Raw genomic sequence first — 22,036 nt, forward strand, 5'->3', positions numbered from 1 at the left:
AATATCTTACCACATTTCTTCAGTTGACAATTTAAAAACTGGTATTGGGGGGCGCCTGGGTGGCTCAGTGGGTTAAAGCCTCTGCCTTCGGCTCAGGTCATGATCCCAGGGTCCTGGGATCGAGCCCCACATCGGGCTCTCTGCTCAGTGGGGAGCCTGCTTCCTCCTCTCTCTCTGCCTGCTTCTCTGCCTACCTGTGATCTCTGTCAAATAAATAAATAAAATCTTAAAAAAAATAAAATAAAATAAAAAAATAAAAACTGGTATTGGGCCTTCCTTTCGGATGTTTATGCTGAAAGGACTAGGATTCTACTCAGTGACTGCTTTCTGTATTACATTTTAAGTCCACTTGAGCAGAGAGTAATTTATAATGTCTAATATAATTTATAATGTGGAACATTATAATTTATTATAACACTCAATGTTGTAATAATTTTTAAAAGATGCAGTATTTAATATAAATAGAAAGTACAAAAAATAATGCCCTTGTGTATTCACCCCCCCAACAACTAACTTGGATCCTGGATTTGATGTTTATTACTCCCATGTGTTTCTACTTGTACTATATGGAGATGCAGTCCCACACCATTATGTATACATACATATATATAATTTTGTGTATCTTTAGCTTTATATGAAGTGTCTTGTACTGCATATATTATTGTGTGACTTTCTCAGTACTATCTTTCTGGGACTTAGCCATTTTGAAATATGCAGGTTCTTTCATTCATGTTCACGGCTGTATAATATTCTGTTCTGTATAATATTCTGTTCTGTATAATATTATGTTCTTTGCTCAGGAAGTTTAAGACATTTTCGGTCTCACTATTTCAGACACTGTGTACATCCTTGTATACATGTGTAAGGGTTTTTCTAGCACATCCATCTGGCCCCTTATTTCTTTGACATCAGATAGTGTCAAATTTTGTCAGTAGAAGCATATAAAATCCTTGATTTTTGAAACTAAATGCAGATCTTCCCATTTGTCCCCATCACATTTTATCTTGTCCCACCTTCGTTTACTCGGTTATTTAAAAAACCAGATATGGGGCCCTGCCATGACCCAGAGGCCACAGGAAGTAGCTGAAGACAAAGTGAATAAGGCATAATATCACTTTTTACCCAGCGTGGCAAGGGCAGGGTCAGCGGAGAGGCAGTGGCCTTCCTTTTTGCTGCAGTCATTGATTCTCGAGAGTCTTAGATTTCAGTATTAGCTCTCACTGCGGGACAGATGTCCTCACTCTTACCCTATATCATCGGAGATGAAGGAACGTGCATGTGTGTATGTGTGTGTGTGTGTGTGTGTGTGTGTGTGTATTCTCACAGAACGATGAGCTGGGAGTGCTGAGTGAGCTGCCCGTCTGCCTGTGAATCCAAGGTCAGAGCTCCCTCACGATTCCGCAGGGCAGCAGATGGCATGCTCTGTCCTTGGTGACAAGCCTGTACTTGGCTGGCATGTGGCATGGGTCCTTGAAAATCTGCCAGTGCTCCTGGACGTCACTCCCCAGCATGGTCTGGATGGCAGTGGGATCCCCTGGACACGAGATGACCATTGACTTCTTCATTTAAAAGACATCGTGTGCCTATGAACACCTACTCAGCGCCCTCCCGGCCGAGTGGCCTTTGCGCATTGAGGCGAGCAGGGAAAGGAGAGTCAGGAACGTTAGGTTTACTCTGCAGCTGCAGTCGGAGTCCTAGGAAACCGCTTGCCTAATTTCCTTTGTCTAACTTGACTTCTTTTTGGCAGGGAAGCAAATGGATCAATATTGTTTTTTATGCCGAGATTTTATTGCCCGAAGGAAATTTCCCATCAGTTCAGTGTGCTTGCCATGAGTCCTGTAATTGGGGCTGCGTGCTGTCTGGGCAATAAGGGGCCTCCCCAGATAGGCGCGCAAAGCCAGCCATCTGTGCGGAGCCCGCCCAGAGCGCTCTTCTGGATGGGGTCAGACGGGCTGCCCCTCTCAGGCGGAGCTTGGCATTTGTGCTGGGCCCTTCTGCTCATGTTTCTCTGGCCACAGTCCCATATGGACAGGTTTATTTTATTTTATTTTATTTATTTTGTTTTTTAATGTTCTGCAAAGCCCATTTCTCCCTACCTTTCTTTGTATCTTTTTCTATATTTGGCGCATTCTCTCCCTCTCCAAAAGTTCTTCAAGGTCGATTCTTTACGTTTCTGTTATATTTTCTTCCCATCTTACTTCTCCCCACCCCCCACCCCCCCAAACTGTGGTTCTGCCCTTTTCTTATCACCAGCAGAGGGAAATGCTCCTACTTTGCTCTCAGTTTCATTCTCTTATCAGACATTTAAGGAAAGCTAGGATTCTGGAGACAGAATCATGAGAAGACATTAGCCACATGAAAAAAAATGGAGCATTTATCTGTGTGGAAGGGCTGTTGAATTCCTCATGTGGTAGGGGGAAGAAAGACAGTACTAACCAGTTGTCTATGAACAAAAATTTATTGCGTGCTTGCTCTGTGTGTAAGAAATGGCATTGCTCAGTGCTGTGGGGGACATAAATAAGGGTGTGACATTGGCCACCAAAGAGGCTGCATTCTGGTTGGACAGACAGCATATACACGTGGGAAAGGATAAATAACTCTTAGAAGAGGAAAATAAGAACAACTCCACACAGCAGTTCAAGAAGTGGGAAGGGTCTCATGTGCTTCATGCCCCAGCAAATTTGTGGTCTTAATAACTCTCCTGAGTTGAGGTCATCAAGACCTCCCCGAAGGCTGGGTTGGGCTTGTGAAAAGGCTTTGAATTAACTGCATCCTTGGGGTGGCTCTGGTCCTGGCCGGATTGCCAAGGGCTTTGCTTGTTAGTTTGAGTAGAGGTTTTCTGAGGCAGCATGTGTCATTGGATGGTTTTGAGTGAGAATTTGGCTTGACTGGAATCTGTGCTTCCTGATTTATATGTGGCACAAGTAGAAACTGTTATTTGCAGGGTGCGTGGTAGCATAGAGAATTTGGAGACCAAGAGGAGAATGCAACATTATCAGCTGGTCTTGGTTTGGCCAGAACTTTCCCAATTTTAGCACTGGAAGTCCTATATCCCAACAAATCCTTCAACTTAAGCCTATACCAGACTGCTTGTCTGTCACCTGGGAGGGTGTTTTAGGTCACAGGTGATGAGCCTAGGAGCTCTGCCCACACCTAGTCACCCTGGGATCTGAGCGTTTTGATCCTGCATTTAGGCTCATAGGTCGGGAAAGCCTTATGACCCAGTACTTTAGGGTAATGATGCGCGGGACTGGTTGAAATCTGAGGGAATGGTCAGGAGGCTGGTGGACTCTGGCTTAAGGGGATGAGACCTCAGACAAGATGATGGCAACAGAAGTTGGGGGGGAAGAGGAATTGACTTAAGATATTCTCCCCCCTGGGAGGAAAACTCTTCCCCAACAATTCAATGAAAGACCGGAAATTGAATGAAGTAGGTGAGTCAACAACGGCTTCATTAATTTATGACCCAAGCATGTATTGAGTGCCAACTGAGTGCCATACCCTGTACTCAAAGCTGAGTGAGAAATGACTTCCCCCTAATGTAACTCAGGACCTAATTGGACTGGTAAAAAAAAATATTCCACATAACTATCGTATAGAGTAATAGATCAGGGTGTATGGCCCAGGGGTTGAGGGGCATGGGATCTAGAGCAGAACCAGATCACTGGATTCAAATCCCAGCTATGCCAATACTATCTGCATGACCCTGGACGGGTTCCTCACCTCTCTGAGGTCAGTTTCCTACCCGTAAATGTAGGTATGCTGACACGAATACCAGCCTCTGGGGGTTGTTGGAAGGAGATAATACCTTCAATTTGTTGTGTTGGCATACAGTAAAACTTGAAGAGACATTAATATCATTATTATCATACAAAATTATAAGACAGGAGAGATTTACAAACTAGCAGGCAGGTATCAGAGTAAATGACGTTTTTAATATGGGAATCTAGAGGGACCAAGGCTTAGAGGAGTCCACAGTAGTCCCAGAATTCCAGTTTGTCTCGTCATTCACGGTTTCACTCCTGTTTATATTTATAGATATATCCTCCTTTGCACATTTAGGGTGTAACTGGCAGGTCAATGAGGCATAGTTGTCGCTGCGACTTGCACAGGAAGCCCTAGACATCAGGTTGCACGGGGCTGTTGAACATTTTTGAATGTCTGACTTCTCCAGGAAGGGCCCTTGTGTTAGCCCCACCACCATTTTTTTTTTTCTTAAAATTTTATTTATTTGACAGAGAGAGCACACAAACAAGGGGAGCAACAGGCAGAGGGAGAGGGAGAAATAAGTTCCCACTGAGCAGAGAGCCCAATACAGGGCTCGATCCTAGGACCCTGGGATCATGACCTGAGCCAAAGGCAGATACCCAGATGCCCTACGGATTGGGCCACCCTTGTGCCCCTGTGTTAGGCCATTTATCCAGGTTTCCTATACTTGAATAACTTTATAGTTTTAATTGTTTTTTGTTTTTGCTATTTTATATCCAGATTTGGGATTATTTCCATTGGGCAGATTATTGAAAGTGGAATTCCTGTATCAAAATGTGTGCAGGTTTAAGGGCTCTGTGCATACGTGGTTTCCACCCCCAGGGCTCCTCACCAGCTCTGGACACAATCCTTTCTTTCCCTTTGCTTTTTGTTATTTTTGCAAGTAAAAATTGTTACCCTCAGCTACAATATATTTGAGCACTAGGGAAGTTGAATTCTTTTTCATGTTTATTAGTCATTGGGGTTTTTTTTTCCTTATAGAGAAATAATCTGTTCACGTCCTTTGTTCTTTTTGCTTTTGGTAACATATTCCTTGTCTCTTTATTTAAATAGTCTGTCGTATTTCTTGCGAACTCCCCGGAGTTCTTTTGAGGAATAAATGCCATCGTCATGTGAAAGTGCTTCACGGAAACCATAAGGCACTCTCTCTCTATTATTGTTATTAAAAAGTTGAACTTGTTCATATATTAGTATCAACTTCATGACAAACAGGGCCTTGCAAATTCAGAAATAGGCATGATGGGAATGTGAGCTTCATTCAGGAGGGGATTTTCTATCAGTTGTATTCCTTGCTGCAACCCCAGGGCCTAGAACAGTGCGTGGCATGGAATCAGTCAGTCAGCTGGTAATCAACAGATGTATGTTGGTAATGACTGGTAATTAATTGGTAGGTTAGCAAGCAATAAATGGATGTTAAATCAGTGAGTATAAGATAAACACATAGATGGAAAGGGATTTCCTACAACATTCCACCAGGATGATGTCTTCAGTTCACTTTCTTTTTTGCCTCAAGCCGGAAGTGAGTAGAACTGTAGACGGCCAGGGGATCGGAGCTTGGAAATAGTGGTCTCACGATTCTGGGCTTAGGAAACTCATTCCTTAGAACCCAGCTTTCTATGTGGTAACATTGTAAGCCTAATTAGCAATTCTTACCTCATTTATTTAAGTGATAAACCAGAGACAAGAAGAGTTTAATGACCCAAGAATGGCTTTCAGCAATATGATAAAAGACCCAGGTTGTGGTTTTGTTTTTCCTACGAGAACATTAGTTCCTAAATACAGCACCTCTGAGTCCCCACATCCCTCATTTGTTGTTTTCTGGCACCTGTGAGAATAGATTGTGCACGAAGTCTAAAAGAAAACATGATGGCATTCCTTAAAATTGATTCATTCTTTGGTTGCCTATTTTTGGGGAAAGGTTTTGCACGGAGATTTATGCTGATGAGTATATAATCTCATGTACAGACTTATCTTCTACTACCCACCCACCCAGGGGCCTGGTACCGTGTGCTTTTCTACAGTGGATCCATTGTGTTTTTATCTTTAATTATCCTTCCACACATTGTGTTTTCCTTTCAAAGTGCTTTCGTATTTCTGGAAGAAGAGGCTGCAAGTTTTCATATAAACACACATTTCATTCAAGACCCGTGTCCTGGATGGATCTCTTCTAGTGGGAGGCGCTCGGTAGTGGTTAAATACTTAGTCCTGAATTCTGATGTTTGCTGTTAGGTGAGTTACTCAGCTTCCTTGAGCCTCAATGTCCTCATTTATAAAATAGGTATTTAAAAGCAGCCTGCTTCCATAGGGCTGTCAGGAGGATTACAAAAAATAATGCAGGAAAAGAAGCTAGCATGTGGTTTGACGTACAAGCCTGCGGTAGATAGAAACTGCCGCTGAATGCTCCTTGCTTGTCCTCATCGTGTTCACACTGGGGACTTGGCCATGGCTCCCAGTCCCCAAGGAGCTGTTAGGAAATGTAAGAAAAGCAAGTGACCACGTCAAAGACGAATACTTTGGGATAGCAAAAGAGAAGGAAAGAGAGCTCCCCGCCTGAGGTTATCCCAGAAACAAGCCACCCTACATCTATCAATCAGGGCTCAGGTGGAGAAGGAGAACCACCTGGAGATAGATCTAGATACAGACACTTAGAGACACACATGCACATAGACGCATGTGTATCTAAGCGTGCGTGTACACATATGCACATGTCTATACAGACAGATATAGACAGGCAGGCACACACACAATGTATGTATAATTTGACCTCCCACAACAGTAGGAGCTGCACGGTGTCCGCAAGGCTGTGGTCTTTGTGTCTCAGGCTGAAGTCTGAAGTCCAGAGGGCGGGCGGTTGCGAGGGCAAGATGGGGTAAAGCGATAAGAGCAAGGACCAGGCGGAGCCGTAGCACAAGCTGGGCCCCGTGGGCAAGATGGAGTGAACCCGGGGCCCGTTCTTGGTGCCTCTGCCCTGGGCGGTATGGTGCACCGGCCTGCCTTTGGTCCCAGGACAGAACACACCCCCGCCCCGAAGTCTGATCTGCTGAAGGAGGCGGGGCGGGGGGGGGGTGGTCCGCTCGCACCTGGAGAGGAGCGCACAGATCACGGGAGCTGCAGGTGCTTTCTGCTTCCTTCCCACCCTCCACCCTTTGAGGCATAGATGCCATTCCCAGTGTGGGTATCTGCTTTAAGGTGAAGACACCAGGGGGTCAGAGGCGTTAGTCATTCACCCCAAATCACACAGCAGAGCTAGGCTTCAGAGCAGGCCTGTTGACTTCTGTCTAATCCCTTAAACACGGCAAAGTTACAGGTTCCCAAAGAGCAGGGAGGGAAGGGGCCCCTGCAGCACAGAGGCAAGCGGACTCTCCCTGTGCAGAAGAGTGTCGGGAATCAGACCTCCTGGGTTCATAATGGGGCCTCTCCTCGGATGGACAGTGTATCCTGGAGCAAGTGGCTTATCCTCGGTTTGCTTCAAGTGCCTCCTCTGACCCTGAAGGTTAGCAGTTACGGTCAAGTGTGCCACTGGCTGCCCGGCCCCAGCTTCTCAGCATCCTCCTGTCCGTGGGGGCGGAGTTGCCCTTGTAGTGATGACGTCACCCCCCGGAGCCCACCCCTGTGACCCAACAGTGCTTCCTAGAAACAGGTGCCTTTTGGGTTGGGTCACATCTGAACTGTATGACCTTAAGGCTAACTGGGACTCTGGGGCTGTGCTTCCCCCTCGGACAGAGCCTGCGAAGCGCTCTCTCCGCCGAGGATCCATGAACCGCCCACGTGCGTCATGGCCGAACCAGGTGGTTAGCCGCCCAGTTCTTGCCCAGATGGAAGGTAGATCGTTTCTATTAAAATCCCAAGGGTTCTGATAAATTTTAATGAGTGAAGAACGTAGTGCTTTCATCCTCTGAGCAGGCGGGTGGGGGTGGTCACTGCTGGTCTGGGGTGTGGTGGGGAGATGGTAGAGTGGGGGTTCAGCCTGCTTGTGTCTCGTGTCTGGCCTTACCCCTTCTCAGTCATGTCACTCCTTTCTCAGTCTCTACTTCCTCATCCGGTCAACAGAAATCATCGTGTGGCTTGTTGGGAGATTAAGTGAGGCTATGCTCATGGAAATACCTCAAATATGGCAGATGCTTAGTGGGCAGTGAGGAAATCTGGAACTTGCTGGGATGGGCAGTGCTGTCCCTGTGCCCCGCAACTTTTTGGTCATCTTTCTTGCCTTCTTTGCACTCTTTTTATTATTTCTTTGTTTTTGTTTTTCTCCTCCTTCTCTCTCTCTCTCTGTCTCTCTCTCTCTCTTTCGTTTCTGGCCTTCTGTTCTTTTCTTTTTGCAGCTATTCCCATCCCCCCCACCCCCCACCCCCCCCCCCCCCAGTCAAGGGTATAGGTCTTCCAAATCTCTCAAGAGCCTGGGGTTTTGTTTTGGGGGTTTTGTTGTTGTTGTCGTTGTTGTCACGGGAGGCATTTAGAGCAGGAGTCAGCAAACTCCTTCTGTAAAGGAGAAGACAGTATTTTAGGCTTTATGGGCCTGAGGGTCTCTGTTGCTACTATTCAACTCTGCCATTGTCATACAAAAGCAGCCATAGAGGGGCCCCTGGGTGGCTCAGTGCCTTAAAGCCTCTGCCTTCAGCTCAGGTCATGATCCCAGGTCCTGGGATCAGCCCTGCATCCTGGAATGGAGCCTCACATTGGGCTCTCTGCTCAGCGGGAAGCCTGCTTCCCTTCCTCTCTCTCTGCCTGCCTCTCTGCCTGCTTGTGATCTCTGTCTGTCAAAAGCAGCCATAGAGAATACACAAAGGAACAAGCAAGGCTGTGTTCCAGTAAAACTTTATTTATAAAAACAGGCTGCAGATCCGATTTGACCTGCCAGCTATATAGTTTTCCAGCCCCTGATTTAGAGTTTTGGAGATTAAGACTCCTCTCACTAAAGCTGATGTCCTCTGATGGACATTCTGGACCTCCAGTTCATGCACGATCACTGAGGAAGCCTTTGGTACTTCCTTGGCTCTCAGTCCTGTTTGTTCACAGAACAGTCTTTAGGCAGTGAATCAAGAAATGATGGAAAGGATTACTTTGTTATTCACAACTGAATACCATTCAAGTCTACAACGCTCTAAAAAAATTCCAGGTAGGCAGTTGGATCACAGGTGGCTTGATCAGTTCAAAGGTAGGTGAGTGATGAACCTTGAGCCCTTGGGGTTCGGCAAAACTCACTAGCCACAGCAGGAAAAGAGGAGCAAAGCTCTGGTCTCTGGTCTGTGTTCTTTGCATAGTTATCTACGGATCCTCTCAGAAAGAGCTTGTTGACCCAGCATTGTGATTAAAATGAGCTGTTTTTCATCATTAAAGGGAAGCCTTTGAACTCACAGACCTGAGTTCAAGTTCTGTCCTTGTCACAAGCAAGCTGTGTCCTAGGCAATTTAAACTCTTTGAACCTCAGTTTTCTCATCCATAATATAGGGATAATAATAATACAGCAATATTCCAGGCTTCTTATGAAGGTTGAAGGAGGTAGTGCTGTCCATGCCTTTCACTATTACAGAGTAAAAAGCCATACGTATTTGCTATGATTGTGAGAAGAGGTTTCCGATGATTTTGGAGTTTCTGAGAGCCCCTCATTGAGATGACTCGGGAACTGAATCATGCAACATTATGCTTGCCTCATCACCTTCCCAGGAATTCTGGAGGCCAGGCCTCCCTTCCTCAGGTTGAAGAAGACGAATTCTTTCAGACTCTCACCGGGGCGCTGCAACCCAGCGTCGAGGGCATCACCCAGGTTCCCCGGCAGCCCGCCTTCCCAGTGTTTTCTCTCACCTGGCCACAGCCTTTGCCTCTCGCCTCCACTGACACCCCTCTCAATTGTCAAGCAGTGATTTTCCAGTGTCAAACTACATTTCATCTGCCAGTATTTATGCTTACTACCTCTTTTTATTCTCCTCTGTAGGGATGGAGGGAAAATAGGTCATCTTCCTTCAAAAAAATTAAAAAAAAAAAAAAAGAGTAAGTACAGAAGTTCCCCCAGACATTCATTTCTGGTACCCAGCCTTCACTTTTCTATCCCCTTAAAGAACTCAACTGTCTTCCCTTTATATTCCAGGCATTCCTTTCTCTCCCTAAAATATAACATTACAGGTGACCATCCTAAGTACCTGGCCCGCTGCACTTGTCAGGGAGGATACTGTGTGACTCTTAGCCTGTGTGTTTCTGCATAGAGAACGGACATCTTGTTTCTGCTGCAGCTGTGCCCCTACATAGTCTGTCAAACAATGTCATCAGTCAAGGGCAAGGCAACTTCCCAGCATGGGGAAATGTAATTACAAGACAAAGTCCACACACCACCCCAGAAAGTTATTTTTAACTCTGACCAATATGTTAGGCCAACAGCCTCGCCTGGTACAAGCTAATAATTGTACCTCACCTACACACACTCCCCTGTTCAGTATTCCTAAGACACACATCCTAGAATCATGCTAGCTTTTGCTGATTCACATTCAGTTCCTGTCCCTTTAAGACACTAAATTATTTTTAGTTCCCCACTTTCTGAAAACTAGTGTAGGAACATGAAATATTTATGTTAAATAATAACGCAGACATTTACTAATAAGATTTTCAGAGAAGCAAATATGTATATATAATGCCTTCTATTTGCTCAGGCTTGTGTGAGGTGTGGGAGGTGAAGGAGTGATACTTGCTTCCAAGGTCAAGTCGTTATACTCACTTTCTCTGACCATGATCAACACCACCAATCATGACCTATATGATATAACTTCAAGGACAGAATAGGAGGGCTATACCTGATCCCTTTATTTCTTTAAGTCAATGTTGGGGAGCGTTTTTATGAACCTGCATTAAATGTCTCATCATGCACTGAGCACCAATAGAGTTCCAAGTTATTGTCCAATTTAGATTTAATAACGTGGCTGAAGCAATTCCCATTTTCTCTTCTGTGGGAGGCAGGTTGAAAAGTCTGAAGAGAGGGTAGAAGATTGATGGGTGCAGTGAGCAGCAATTTTGCTTAATAATGACAATGTACTTGAAGTAGCACCACTTAGCATTTCCAGAGATGTGGCTGCTGTGCCCCCCATTTATAGGACTTGTCAGCTCCCAGAAATTGACAGAAGAGGTAGTTTGAAATAGACAGTTGGAACACATGTTTGAAAAAAAAAAAAACATCTACCATCGTGATCACACTGAGAATGACTGGTCAATTTCGGTTTAGGAAATTTGTAATAGCACACTAAATCCCTTGCTGCTAAATAGAAAACAAACTCAGAAAAATCAAGAAGCGTGGAATGAGCTGCTTCCCATTTGTTTTCTGGTTGATGAAGAATGCTTTTGTGGACTGAATGCTGTCTAGGTGACTTCCCATGGAGCGTTCAAGGGCAGCCTCGTCCAGGGGTTCAGACCCCAGCCTCTGATCTCCCCTGACCTACAGGAACTGTGCTATGTAGGGTGAGTTATAAACCTCTTTGTGTCTCATCTCATCCTCATTTATTGCATGGGAATAAGGATGGCCCCTACTCCACTGAATGATGATTAATATGTTTTCCTGTGAGTAGATAAGGTGTCTTATAACCCCATGCAGAGAGATGAGGTCGAGTTTTAAAGAAGCCACTAACAGATCTGACATGACTTTTAAAAATTTTTTTGGGTTCTCCTGGTGACCCGATTCAGAATCCACCCATGCTGTGGACAAAGTGGCCGAGCTGGAGAAAATAGAACTAAATCCCATAACAAGTCATTTCTCTGGGGCTGAGAAGACGCACGTGGCTCTCAGAAATCCTCTTGCTGCCCACCGGTGCTCTCCCCAAATGCTTGGAGGCGGTGTCGCGGTCTCCTGCAGGCTTCGCTTCAGTGACTTTCTCATCTAGAAGAGAGCACCGCTCTTTGATAGAAAGCTATTTGCAAAGGGACAGAATGTTTCTCTGCAGCTGTGATGTGAGTGGTATCAAAGTCATTGACTGACTTGGAAACAAGCTTAATATTATCTTCAGGGCTCCTGCTGCCCTGTCAGCTTGAGCCTTAGAGATGTGTGTAACTGGGACTCGGGAAGACAACCTTGACACCCCGGCTGCAGAGAGACACGCCCTTTGATACAGTTTCAAAGCGAGCTTGACAAAGAGCAGCTTTCCCCTGGAGCAGAGTGACCACTGAGAGCCCCTTCCTGCGGATCTGCTAATGAAGAGGCAGTCCAGGAACACCAGCCTCCCTTAGCCCCTGGGAAGGCTTTCATCGTTCCTGCCCTTCCTGTCACCACCCCTCTCCTGCCTCCGCCCCCCCCCTGCCCCCCGCAATCAGGCCAACAGCTTTGCCATCCAAGCCATCCAATCTGCTATTTGTCATTAGAGACAAGGGCTTCTCAAAATGCTACTCTCTTGAGCTAGCTTGCATACTGTTAAATTTGAAAAAGATTCGGTGACGAATCTCGCAGCTCTTGGGTCTGGCTTACAGCTGGAATCAGGGCATCGCCACTCCCCCCCCCTTCCCGACCCCTTTGTATCTGTTCTGCAGACACATTTGATCGAACATAGTTTCTAGGTCCCTTTTGAGTCACAGACCTTTCGAACTTTGCCTCAGAGTTACTATCCACGGGCTCTTCGTTAGGGGAATTACTCTCTAAGGGACAAAGTGTTTATCAGTCAGGGTCTTGGGCTCCAGAGCAACCAGCTTGCTCACCCTTAAGCAAAAGCTCACCCTGTGGGATGGCCTTGGGGAGCTCACTGACCAAAGGAGCAGCCAGTGCTGCAGGCTTGGGAAGGGCAGAGCCCTGGGTAGCTTGGAACAGGAGCTGGTTTGCACTCAGGAATGCACCTGCCAATCACTTTTAATTTTTTTTTTTTTCCCACTCTGCCAATGATTCACATTGCTGGGGAACAAAAGGCAATTGCTCAGCCCTTGGCTAGGTAAGAAAGGGCACCATGCCAAACTGTCTTACCAAATTCTCTCTAATGGGGGAGAGAAAGGTCTTCAAGAAAAGAATGAAAGCCAAGGGACAAAACTCCAGTGCTTGCTGCCCTGCATTTCTCAGAATGGAACTGTGTGTGTGGCCCATCTCAGAACCAAGATGCACTGCAGGTGTCCATGACCCCTGCTCCCATGTATCTCAGGGGGTTGCTTTAAAACAATTACATCACCTTACAGTGATCACGTATGAGGGTGTTGACTCCATCTCTCTTTTAGTCAGAGTCTAGGTACGAGCGTTCTTACTTTCTTCCAACATGGCCTCTCAGTGTTCAAGGGCACCACCAGCTCACCAGGGGACGTGGGGCTCCCCGGTTCTGCAGGGGGCTGTTATATGAGTCTGACCTTGTCTTTCATACCTGGGCCTGGGCTGCATCCGAGGGAGCCCCTGTGAGTAACTTAGGAAAACCTGCGGGATGTTTCATTATTTTTCCATGAAGTTCTGAGAAGGATGGGTCCAGTCCTATGTCCTGCTTAACAGTGGCCTAAGCCAGGGACCGAAGAGACAGTGCTTAATGCTTCCCTCTGCTCAGGACCTGACACTGGCACAGGCCTGAGGGGCTGTTGGCCTCAGGCTTCATGCTCAAGAAGGGCCTCAATTTTCGACTTTTGAGATTATCACAAAAGATTTTTCTAAATGTCCCAGTGACACACTGCAAATATTGAAAGAAAAAGATGTATCAGGTAGGGGTCTCAGCCGCAACCAAGAGTAGTTAAATAAAAGGGGAACGTGTTAAAGGACACTGAGAGGCTCAGAGAATCTCCAGAAGGACCAGAGGACCAGGCTGAGAGGTTATACAGCCGGGACCAATGCCCTTGGCCTAGCACAGGGCAGCGGGGAGACACAGTGCAATCCCCGGGCACAGTGACCACGGAAGAAGGTTGGACCCTCCTGCTAATCTGTGACAGCTGCGCCTAAAAGCAAAATTTATCTGTCTCTATCCCCACCGACATGGATTCCTGTGACACCTGAGTTCCGAGTCACCAGCTTGCCATGCAAAGGCCAGGGAGAAGGCACCATTTCGGAGGAGACCAGATCCCATCACTGGGCCAGCTGCAGAGGAGGGTAGAAAGCATGTTCTTGGCTCTTGCCTTAACAGAAGGCCTCTGCCTTCACGGGTGCGTGTTCAAAGAATAACAGGTATCCGTACAAAGGCAATTGTGTGACTTTGAACTTGTGTTCATTCCATTAATGGACCACATATCCCACACGTACTAGTAATGAATAGATTTGAAATACATTTTATAGCAATTTTAGGAATCTCGTGATGATATTGCATTCTGTGTTTCTTTAAAACAATTACATATCGAAATGTACCACAATTATTTTTTTATCTTCTTATGGCGGGGTTACAAATATACCAGGGTTCTTAAGGGAAAGTTACTCTGACCTCTCAGAGGTTCGTTCATTATCAGACTGTGTGATCCTTGGGCACACACAGAGCTCTCACACAGCTCTATTTCAGCAGCATCAGCGGGGACACGGGTAATAATACTTACCTACGTACTCGTTAGTGTTGATCATATCGGCATTGCTAACTATCGCTAGGCATTGATGAACAAGCATTTCCTATAACTTATAAGATGCAATGAAGAATGGTAATTATAACAATTTCCTTTACTTATTTCTGTATGTCTGTATTAGTAATGAGCTTGTACAGCTCTCCAGAAGTGTTAGGTATGTGACAGAACTCTGGGATTAGATGTTTACCTCTCCTTTAATTTAGCGCTCTATTTCCAAAACACAGTCACGGCCTAGAGGACAGGGAAGGCAGGAAATAAAACATACAGAAGGAAAATCATGCAGTTCTCTTTGTTCATTTCCTACATATTTATTAAGCACCTACTGTGTGCCGGGGATGGAACAACATGACCTCAGTCTTAATGTGTGCACCCAGTAGGAAAAGAGGGACTTATCAGGAGATTGTTAGCTGACTTAGCATTCAGAAGAAAGAGGGCCATCGGGGTCAGCTTCTCAGCGCCAGGATTTTCTTTTTCCCCCAGCTTTATTGAGATGTCATATAGGAGGCCCCAGGACTCTTGAATGGGGCTTAAGGAAGGTGGATGTGAGCAGCGAGGAGGGATCTGGAGTGAAGAAAACAGCATGCACCAAGATCCAGAAGTGTGAAAGTTCCAAGATCCAGAAGTGGGGAAGCTTCTACAGAACTGGAGGATTGCAGCTCGGGCTAGAAGGCAAGGGTAGGAGGGGCGCCGTGTCTGACACCTCCCAACGGGAAAGTGCAGGCTTGTTCTTTTTGCCGCTGCTGATACTGCCTGGAATTTACATTCTGTGCTAATTGGACCTCATTTACATAATGCCTTATTATAAAGAGTCACTTAGATGTTGCCTAATTGTCTTCTCTTTCCTGCAACCCCAAGGCAGAGAAAGTCAAGGTCATGACCTCTATTTGGCTGAGGCAGAGAAATCTGATTTGACATTTTGCTGTCACAGGTCTTTAGCTTTCTTATTTGGGTCTTTTTGCATATCGGTTTATTCCTAGCCCACAACAACTTCGCTGTGTATACTTCCTTTTATCTTTGTCAGCCCGCATATGTATTTTCCCTGTAGATATAATACACAAATTTATATGTAATGTTTTTCCATGTATTATTATTCAATTTTCATTTTCTTTGCTTCCCCAGCATATTCGGGAATTCTAGTCTTTCACAGATGCCCAATATCCCATTGAACAGTAACTTAATATCATGGTGACGGTCTTGGTGTATAGAACTTATTTCTTCTCTTAGATCATTTCCCTAAGAGCGTCAGTAATTCTTAACTTCCCATCAGGAAAAAATAGAATTTTATGATTTAGGGTTTCCCCTTCGTTGCCTCTTGTATCTAGTAACCACTTAAGCACGAATTTTTATGCATTTTGCGTTCTCTATCTGGAGGCCTTACTGATGCATCGGCCCAGTCGTGTTTATGTCACATTTTACAAAACGAGCCCAGAGGTTTCTGCTGTCAGTGTAACTGTGATAGGTAGGAAAGCAGCAGCCCAGACTACAGAAGTATCAGAGACTGGGGTGGTCATAGAAAGTCACTTTAACCTGCAGGTCTGAAGCTACTCTGTATTTTTCCCTAAGTTTATTTTCTCCAAGTTTGTACCTCTTGTCACATCATAACTCATTCTACTCCTAGTAAATACTTACTAGGAGTAAATATCTACTCCTTTAAATATTTTATTCATTTTCCTACTTTAGTGACATTACTTACTATTTGATCAGTAGCCTTCCCTCCTCCTTAGTCTTTGGAATTATTGTTGCTGTATTTGTATCTACCTCTGATTCATTTGATCTTTTCAACTTTTCTTTGTTTAGTTTTTGCTTTTTTTTTTTAAATATTTATTTATTTATTCGAGGTGGCACAGGGGTCCAGAGGGAGGGAGAGAGAGTCTTAAGCAGACTCTTGAGCATGGAGCCTGACGCAGGGCTCAATCTCATGATCCTGAGATCATGATCTGAGCCAAAACCAAGAGTCTGACACTTAACCCACTGCACCACTCAGGTGCTGCTTTACAACTTTTCTTTGTATCATTAAGTTGGTTATATTTGTCAGATGAGCTGGTGATGACCTGGGGCGGGGGTCTTTGTGGACAGTGGTAAGAAGCGTAGGAAGGTAAGAGGGGAAACAAAGAGGCCAATAAGAGGTATTGGGCTCACTCAGATGACAGATGATGGTGGCATGGACTTGGGTGGGAATGATGGAGAGCAACAGAAATGGGCAGGTTTGGGATTCATTATAATAATAATTTTTTTTTTAAGATAGAACTAACAGTCTTGATGATAACTTGATGGGGGCATGGAAAAGTAGAGAGGGGTATCATTTATTGAGTTGGGGAACTCAAGGGAGGAACAAATTCAAGAGGGGGGAGTTATGGGAGGCATTAAAAATCAAGAATTCTGTTTGGATACATGAGGATTGGAAACCAAGTAGGTTTCCAATTGGAAACCAAGTCTCAGTTTGGTGGAGGACTCCAAGATCCAGGCCAGCATTGTCTCGTTCATTTCTAGAATGGCAGCGCACAAAAGCTTGGCATCTGTCCCAGCTCCATCCTTCCAAGTCAGGGTGGAGGGAGCTTTGGGCAGCTGTTCCTTTGACTCAGACTCAGCCTTGGGGTTTTTACCAAAACCATTCCTGAGAGAGCTTATAGGAACTTCTACCAGAATTCAGATTATGCTCATATTATCCACTGCTGCCCGATCACTCCCTCCCCACCCCTTTCCATTAAATGAGATTTAGAGCAAGAAGACATCCAACATTTCCAAGTACCTAGCCTGGAAGTCATCAATTATATTGTGTAAGATTGAAAGTATTGATAAACTGCTGAGAAGATGATTAATATGCAGATAAACTGCTGGGAAGGATGATTAATATGCAAATGGGTGACCTAGAGTCTGCTAAGGGATTGTATTCTAAGTATTTTGTTATTTTATTATCCTCAAACTTTCAGTTTTGCTGCAGACAAGGGAAAGAAATTGAAGATACAATTTTCCTTGGTAACAACCAAATTCAATTTAATAACTACCAGTTAGGAAATCCCTCTGGGAAAGGAGGGACAGGAATTTGGGATTTGGGCAGAGGTAATGAAGAAGCCTGGCACGCATCTGAAAAAAAAGAAAAATTCTGTAGAGCTGAGTACTGGGTCAGTGTGCTCATCAGACTCATACATGTTGTAAAAATTAATTTAAAAATCTAAACGTGAAAGGCAATACCTTCCTTTCACCCACTTCATCCTCATTAATCATCATAAGAAGTGATCTATTGGGTTTTTTTCTCAGAAAATGTAATTACTTTGTAATGAAATGTTAATGCTATGTTCTATTCTTTAAGTAGCTTATTCAGATGATAAAGCTTAATATGGCTTAATAGAGTTGCTAAATTTTCTTCTAAAGTCGTTCTTTTAGTATCTTCTATTTGTCAGATGAGCTGGTGATGACCTGGGGTGGGGGTCTTTGTTTTTACAAATAGGACTATTTCGGCAAAAACCCACCATCAGGCTGTTAACTTCAACATCTTCGAGGGCATGGTTTGCCATGGGGTGCCCCTCGTGACTATTTCCAGAGGCAAAGTGGTATATGAAGCTGGAGTTTTCAGTGTCTCGGCAGGAGATGGGAAGTTTATTCCTCGAAAACCATTTGCTGAGTATGTTTACAAACGGATCGAGCAGCGGGACCAGGTGAGTTGTGCAGAAGTGGGCTGTTACCGGGGGCTGGACTGTCACCTGTTCCTGGCTGTTGGGGATGTTGTCACGTACGCTAGGTTTAACACATTCTTGGGATGTAAGGCTTGATAGGGGAGGTTTCAGAAAAATACCAGTTTTCAAAGAAGGAGTTGCTATTGGATGGATGTGTTTTCCTTTGCAATTGGTGTGTCTGTTGAGGGTTTCCTCATGACCAAGTCAGGTTTCCTTATGACCAAGTCAGGTTTCCCCAGGCAAGTTCAGGGTCCCTGGGGCCATTTGGCCATTGGGTTAGTCAGTGTCCTCTGGGAAGCAGACACTTAAGTTTTCCTTAGGGGAAACACCTGTATGAAAAGATGGGAGAGAGCCAGAAAAGGCTGGGAGAGCCTTCAGATGGCAAGTCAAGTCTCCCCTGGTGAAGGAGAGAGAGAGAAAGGAGTGGGAGCCTCCTGGTCTGCCATACAGTCTAAGACAGACTGACCAGGGCCTTGGGGCAGTCCTTGAGCCAAGTCTCCAGTCAGCCAGCTACATGGCATGCTGTCATTGCCTGCGAACAGCTATAGGAGGTGTGGTCTCTGTGCAGAAAGAGAGGTAGAGCCCAGAGCTTAGCAATGAACGGCTCCTTGAAAAATTCGGCTCCTTATAGTTGAGTGTCTGAAGATTCATTCTAAAGGCATGAGAGCATTGGTGGAGTTTGGGGTGCAGGTAGATCTAAATATGAACTCTACCTTGCCCTTCCATGTCCTAGTTGTGTGGCCAGAGCAAAATCTCTCCTCCTTGGGCTCAGCTGGTTCATCTGGAGAACAACGGCATTTTCTTCTTAACAAACTATAAGACTCAAGTGAGAGTTTTAAATGGAACGGCCATAGTAGGAGTCAAGTGCTAGTTTTGTCTTTTTGCTCTCCTCTTTTGATGACTAAATCCATAACAAAGTTCCCCCAAGACTTTGTTTGTAATAAATCTGGTATTATAAAAGAGATATTTGCTCTTAATCTATCTTGGTCTTTCACACCTTTATTTACTTTACACTGCGTTTTGAAAATTCATCTTACTAATACACTGACTTGTCAGAAAATTTCGGATTAAAGCCATATAAATTGCTGGATTTGGGGTGGGTGGAGGCAGCCTGTGCCCTTAAGCCCACATGGGGACAGTAGGCCAGGACTGGATGGCCGAGACCTTCCACGGCTGCCTTTCTGAGTTTTACTCGGCAGGCTTCACTCACCGTGTTCCTCATCGGGCCATAGAGACAATAAAATTTAGAACATTTGGATTAGTTCTAAGGCTTCTCTTTCTTCTTTCCATTTTAAAATATACTTCTATTTTTCCAAAGTCCTCTGGCTGTTTTTCAATGCATCCCATTTGGATCTTGTAGTCTGTCTGGTTTTTCCTCTTATCCCTTGTGAGAAATTTTTACTTGTGGATTCTCAGAGTCCGTTATACAAGATTCTACCTGGTGGTGGTTGTTGTTTTGAACTCTTCTAAAGCTTTGATTAGGTTGACAAGCTCTCCAGAATGTTTTAAATTCTCAGGGTGCTGTAATTTTATATAGTATATTTCAGCCAAAATGTTTACGACTACAGTTCATTTTGCTAGGGTTAATTTGTAAATGTTGACACTGACGGGGGACAGGTAGATAGTGACTAGAAGAATCCTATGTGTTTCTGACCATTTATGTGATAGATAACAGCACTACTGACATTTACTGACTGCTAACTGGATACAAATCAGGGCATGGGTGCTGTCCCTGTAACAGCTCTGTGAGGGAGAGAAGTATTATTTTGCCCATTTTAAACATTAGAAAACAAGCTTCCAGAAATTAAGACACTGACACAGGTCACACAGCTAGTATACAGCAGGGCCAAAACATAAACTCTGGTTATTTGACTCCAAAAACTGTATACATGAGCAGTAAAGGATATTGTAGGTCATAAAGACTGAGTTAAATGAGTTCATGGGAGATAAATGATTCAGCATTCAGTGTGAAAAACAATAGTCTCTCAAAAAATATTTAATCTGAATTGGAGGCATTGCTAGCAGCAAATTCATGCCTGAAACCGCGGGAGTAATATAAGGGATGAGCTGAAAGAGTGCGTAAGGAGGGAGAATCAGCAGAACTGAGTGATAGGTTAGGTGACCCTTGAAGTGGGTTCAAGAAGGGGCGGCTCCTGGCGTCAGTTCCGGTTGCTCACCAGCAGGGGCGCTAGACTAATGGGTCGCCTGACAGACTATTTAAATGGCTGACCTTACCGAAGTCTTCCTCTTGTAGAGAAAATGTTTGAGGCAGCAGAGATCCCACCAAAAGACTGGCTCCATCAATTCTCCTTTCCAAATGATCATTTTATGTTTTGTTGGCAAAATTCATGTCAACGTCCTTTTTCAAGAGTTCACTATCAATTTTGTGAGTTATTTTGGTTTCTTAGTATTTTCTTCTGACATGAGCAGCTTTTAAGGCACCCAGGTGCATTATTGTTTTTTGCAATAACCGTAAGTGGTAGTTGTTATCATTATTGTCATTTGTTGTTCTGAGCACTTACTATCTGCCAGGCACTGTACCAGGTAGTTCCTATTCATTATTTTACTAAATCTGCATCACAAGCCATATGGTAGATATTATCTTCCTCATTTTACAGAATAGAAAGCCGAGTCTCAGCAAGATTAAATAACTTCCCTGGGATAAGCTGTAAATAAACATTAGAGCCGGGATTTGTAATATGGTTTCTGACTCTCACCGCATCATGGGACCTCCATAGAGCAAGAAAAGAGAAGAAAATGATTGTGAAATTCAAAGCTTAGGGAAATTCATTATTTTGCAAACCACTGGTGTAGGAAAAGTATCAAATAAAATGGATAAAATGAGGTTTGGAGGTTGCCTGGAACCATTTCAAACATTTTTTTTTTCTCTCCATTAAGCAAAGATAATTTTAATAGAAGAAAAATATCACACTAAGGTTAAGAAAGGGAGTTGTTAGGCATTCAGATTTTAAACTCACATTAGGTTATTAGAGCTCTTGCTTTGATTTTCACTTAAAACATTCGGGTTATTGTGGGAGTGGGGCTAAGAGTTGGAAGGCAAGCAGAAATAACCCGTACCATTTCTCCCATTCACTTCTTATCCAGCCCAGGAAAATTAATCACTTGTCGTTCTGGACTCCTGAAGAACAGGTGGTAGAGACACATCCCCTGCTCCAGAACTCAGCTGATCTGGCTGGAGCTTTGGTGTCTTGAGGACAGCATCTCACACTTTCATGGCCAGCGCTTGGTACATAGTAGGAATTTGACAAACAGACTGCAAGTGGAAGGAGCAAAGACTATAGTTTCAGAAGTCATCGAAAGAAATTTAAATCAAGTTACCCAGAAGATTGCCCCCTGACTCTGCCCAAACAGTGGAGTTGTCTGTGAGCCTGATTCTTGCCCATAATTTTATTACTTAATAAAACTTACCATCATCATACCATGCAGCTATCACTGTTATTAGATATAGTGAGGAATTTCAATGGAAACAGCATTTTTATCCAATTTGACAGCTTTACGGAATTGTCATTTTATTTATTTTAACATGTAAGCAGCTGACCCTTAAGGGAAAAAATTTAAATCAGAAGATGGGGCATCAAACTATCTGATAAACATAATAAAATATGTATTTCAATTTTTTATAAAAAGGCACTTAAGGGAGAGTTGTGGGGGGAGATGAAGGAAGGAGAAGAAAAAAAAAAGTAACAGTAATTTACATATTCAGGAGCATCTTGAAAAAACAAAATCAACTTCCACACTGTTAATTCTTTACCCCCAAAAATATAGCTCTTGAGATTCAAATGGATTCTTTTTTTCTAGAATTTTTGTGTTTAGACTTGTAATTCTCACCAGCTCTTTAAGTGGTCTCTTTTTCTCTCTTTTTCAGTATTAAGCAACCCAGTCTATTCTGGGACTTCAGGGTCACATTGCGTTTTATAGAGAAACAGGAATAGCAGGGCCTGGTTTCAGAGCGTGGCTGCCAAAGCTTTTAAACTTTTAAAGCTTTGCAACAATAAGCATAATTTGCCTTTTAGATAAGACACAATGGAAGGGATGGCTGATCGGGTCCTTGAAATGAGTGTTCTCCACTTCTGAGGTAACCGTTTGTCAGTGTCTTTCTC

General features: G+C 44.2%; 1 protein-coding gene across 1 annotated transcript in view; it reads left to right on the plus strand.

The window, feature by feature from the left end:
• The window catches only part of LOC111146650 (dihydropyrimidinase), a 76,782-nt gene that overhangs the window by 47,150 nt on the left and 7,596 nt on the right, over positions 1-22,036 (plus strand). Inside the window, exon 8 of the mRNA XM_022502289.1 lies at positions 17,690-17,897. Within this exon, the coding sequence (XP_022357997.1) occupies positions 17,690-17,897 (208 nt within the window). The remainder of the gene's footprint in view (positions 1-17,689; positions 17,898-22,036) is intronic.

This window comes from Enhydra lutris, unplaced genomic scaffold (assembly GCF_002288905.1).
Source record: "Enhydra lutris kenyoni isolate GAN:26980312 unplaced genomic scaffold, ASM228890v2 scaffoldscaffold14, whole genome shotgun sequence".
In the NCBI taxonomy this organism is placed as follows: Eukaryota; Metazoa; Chordata; class Mammalia; order Carnivora; family Mustelidae; genus Enhydra; species Enhydra lutris.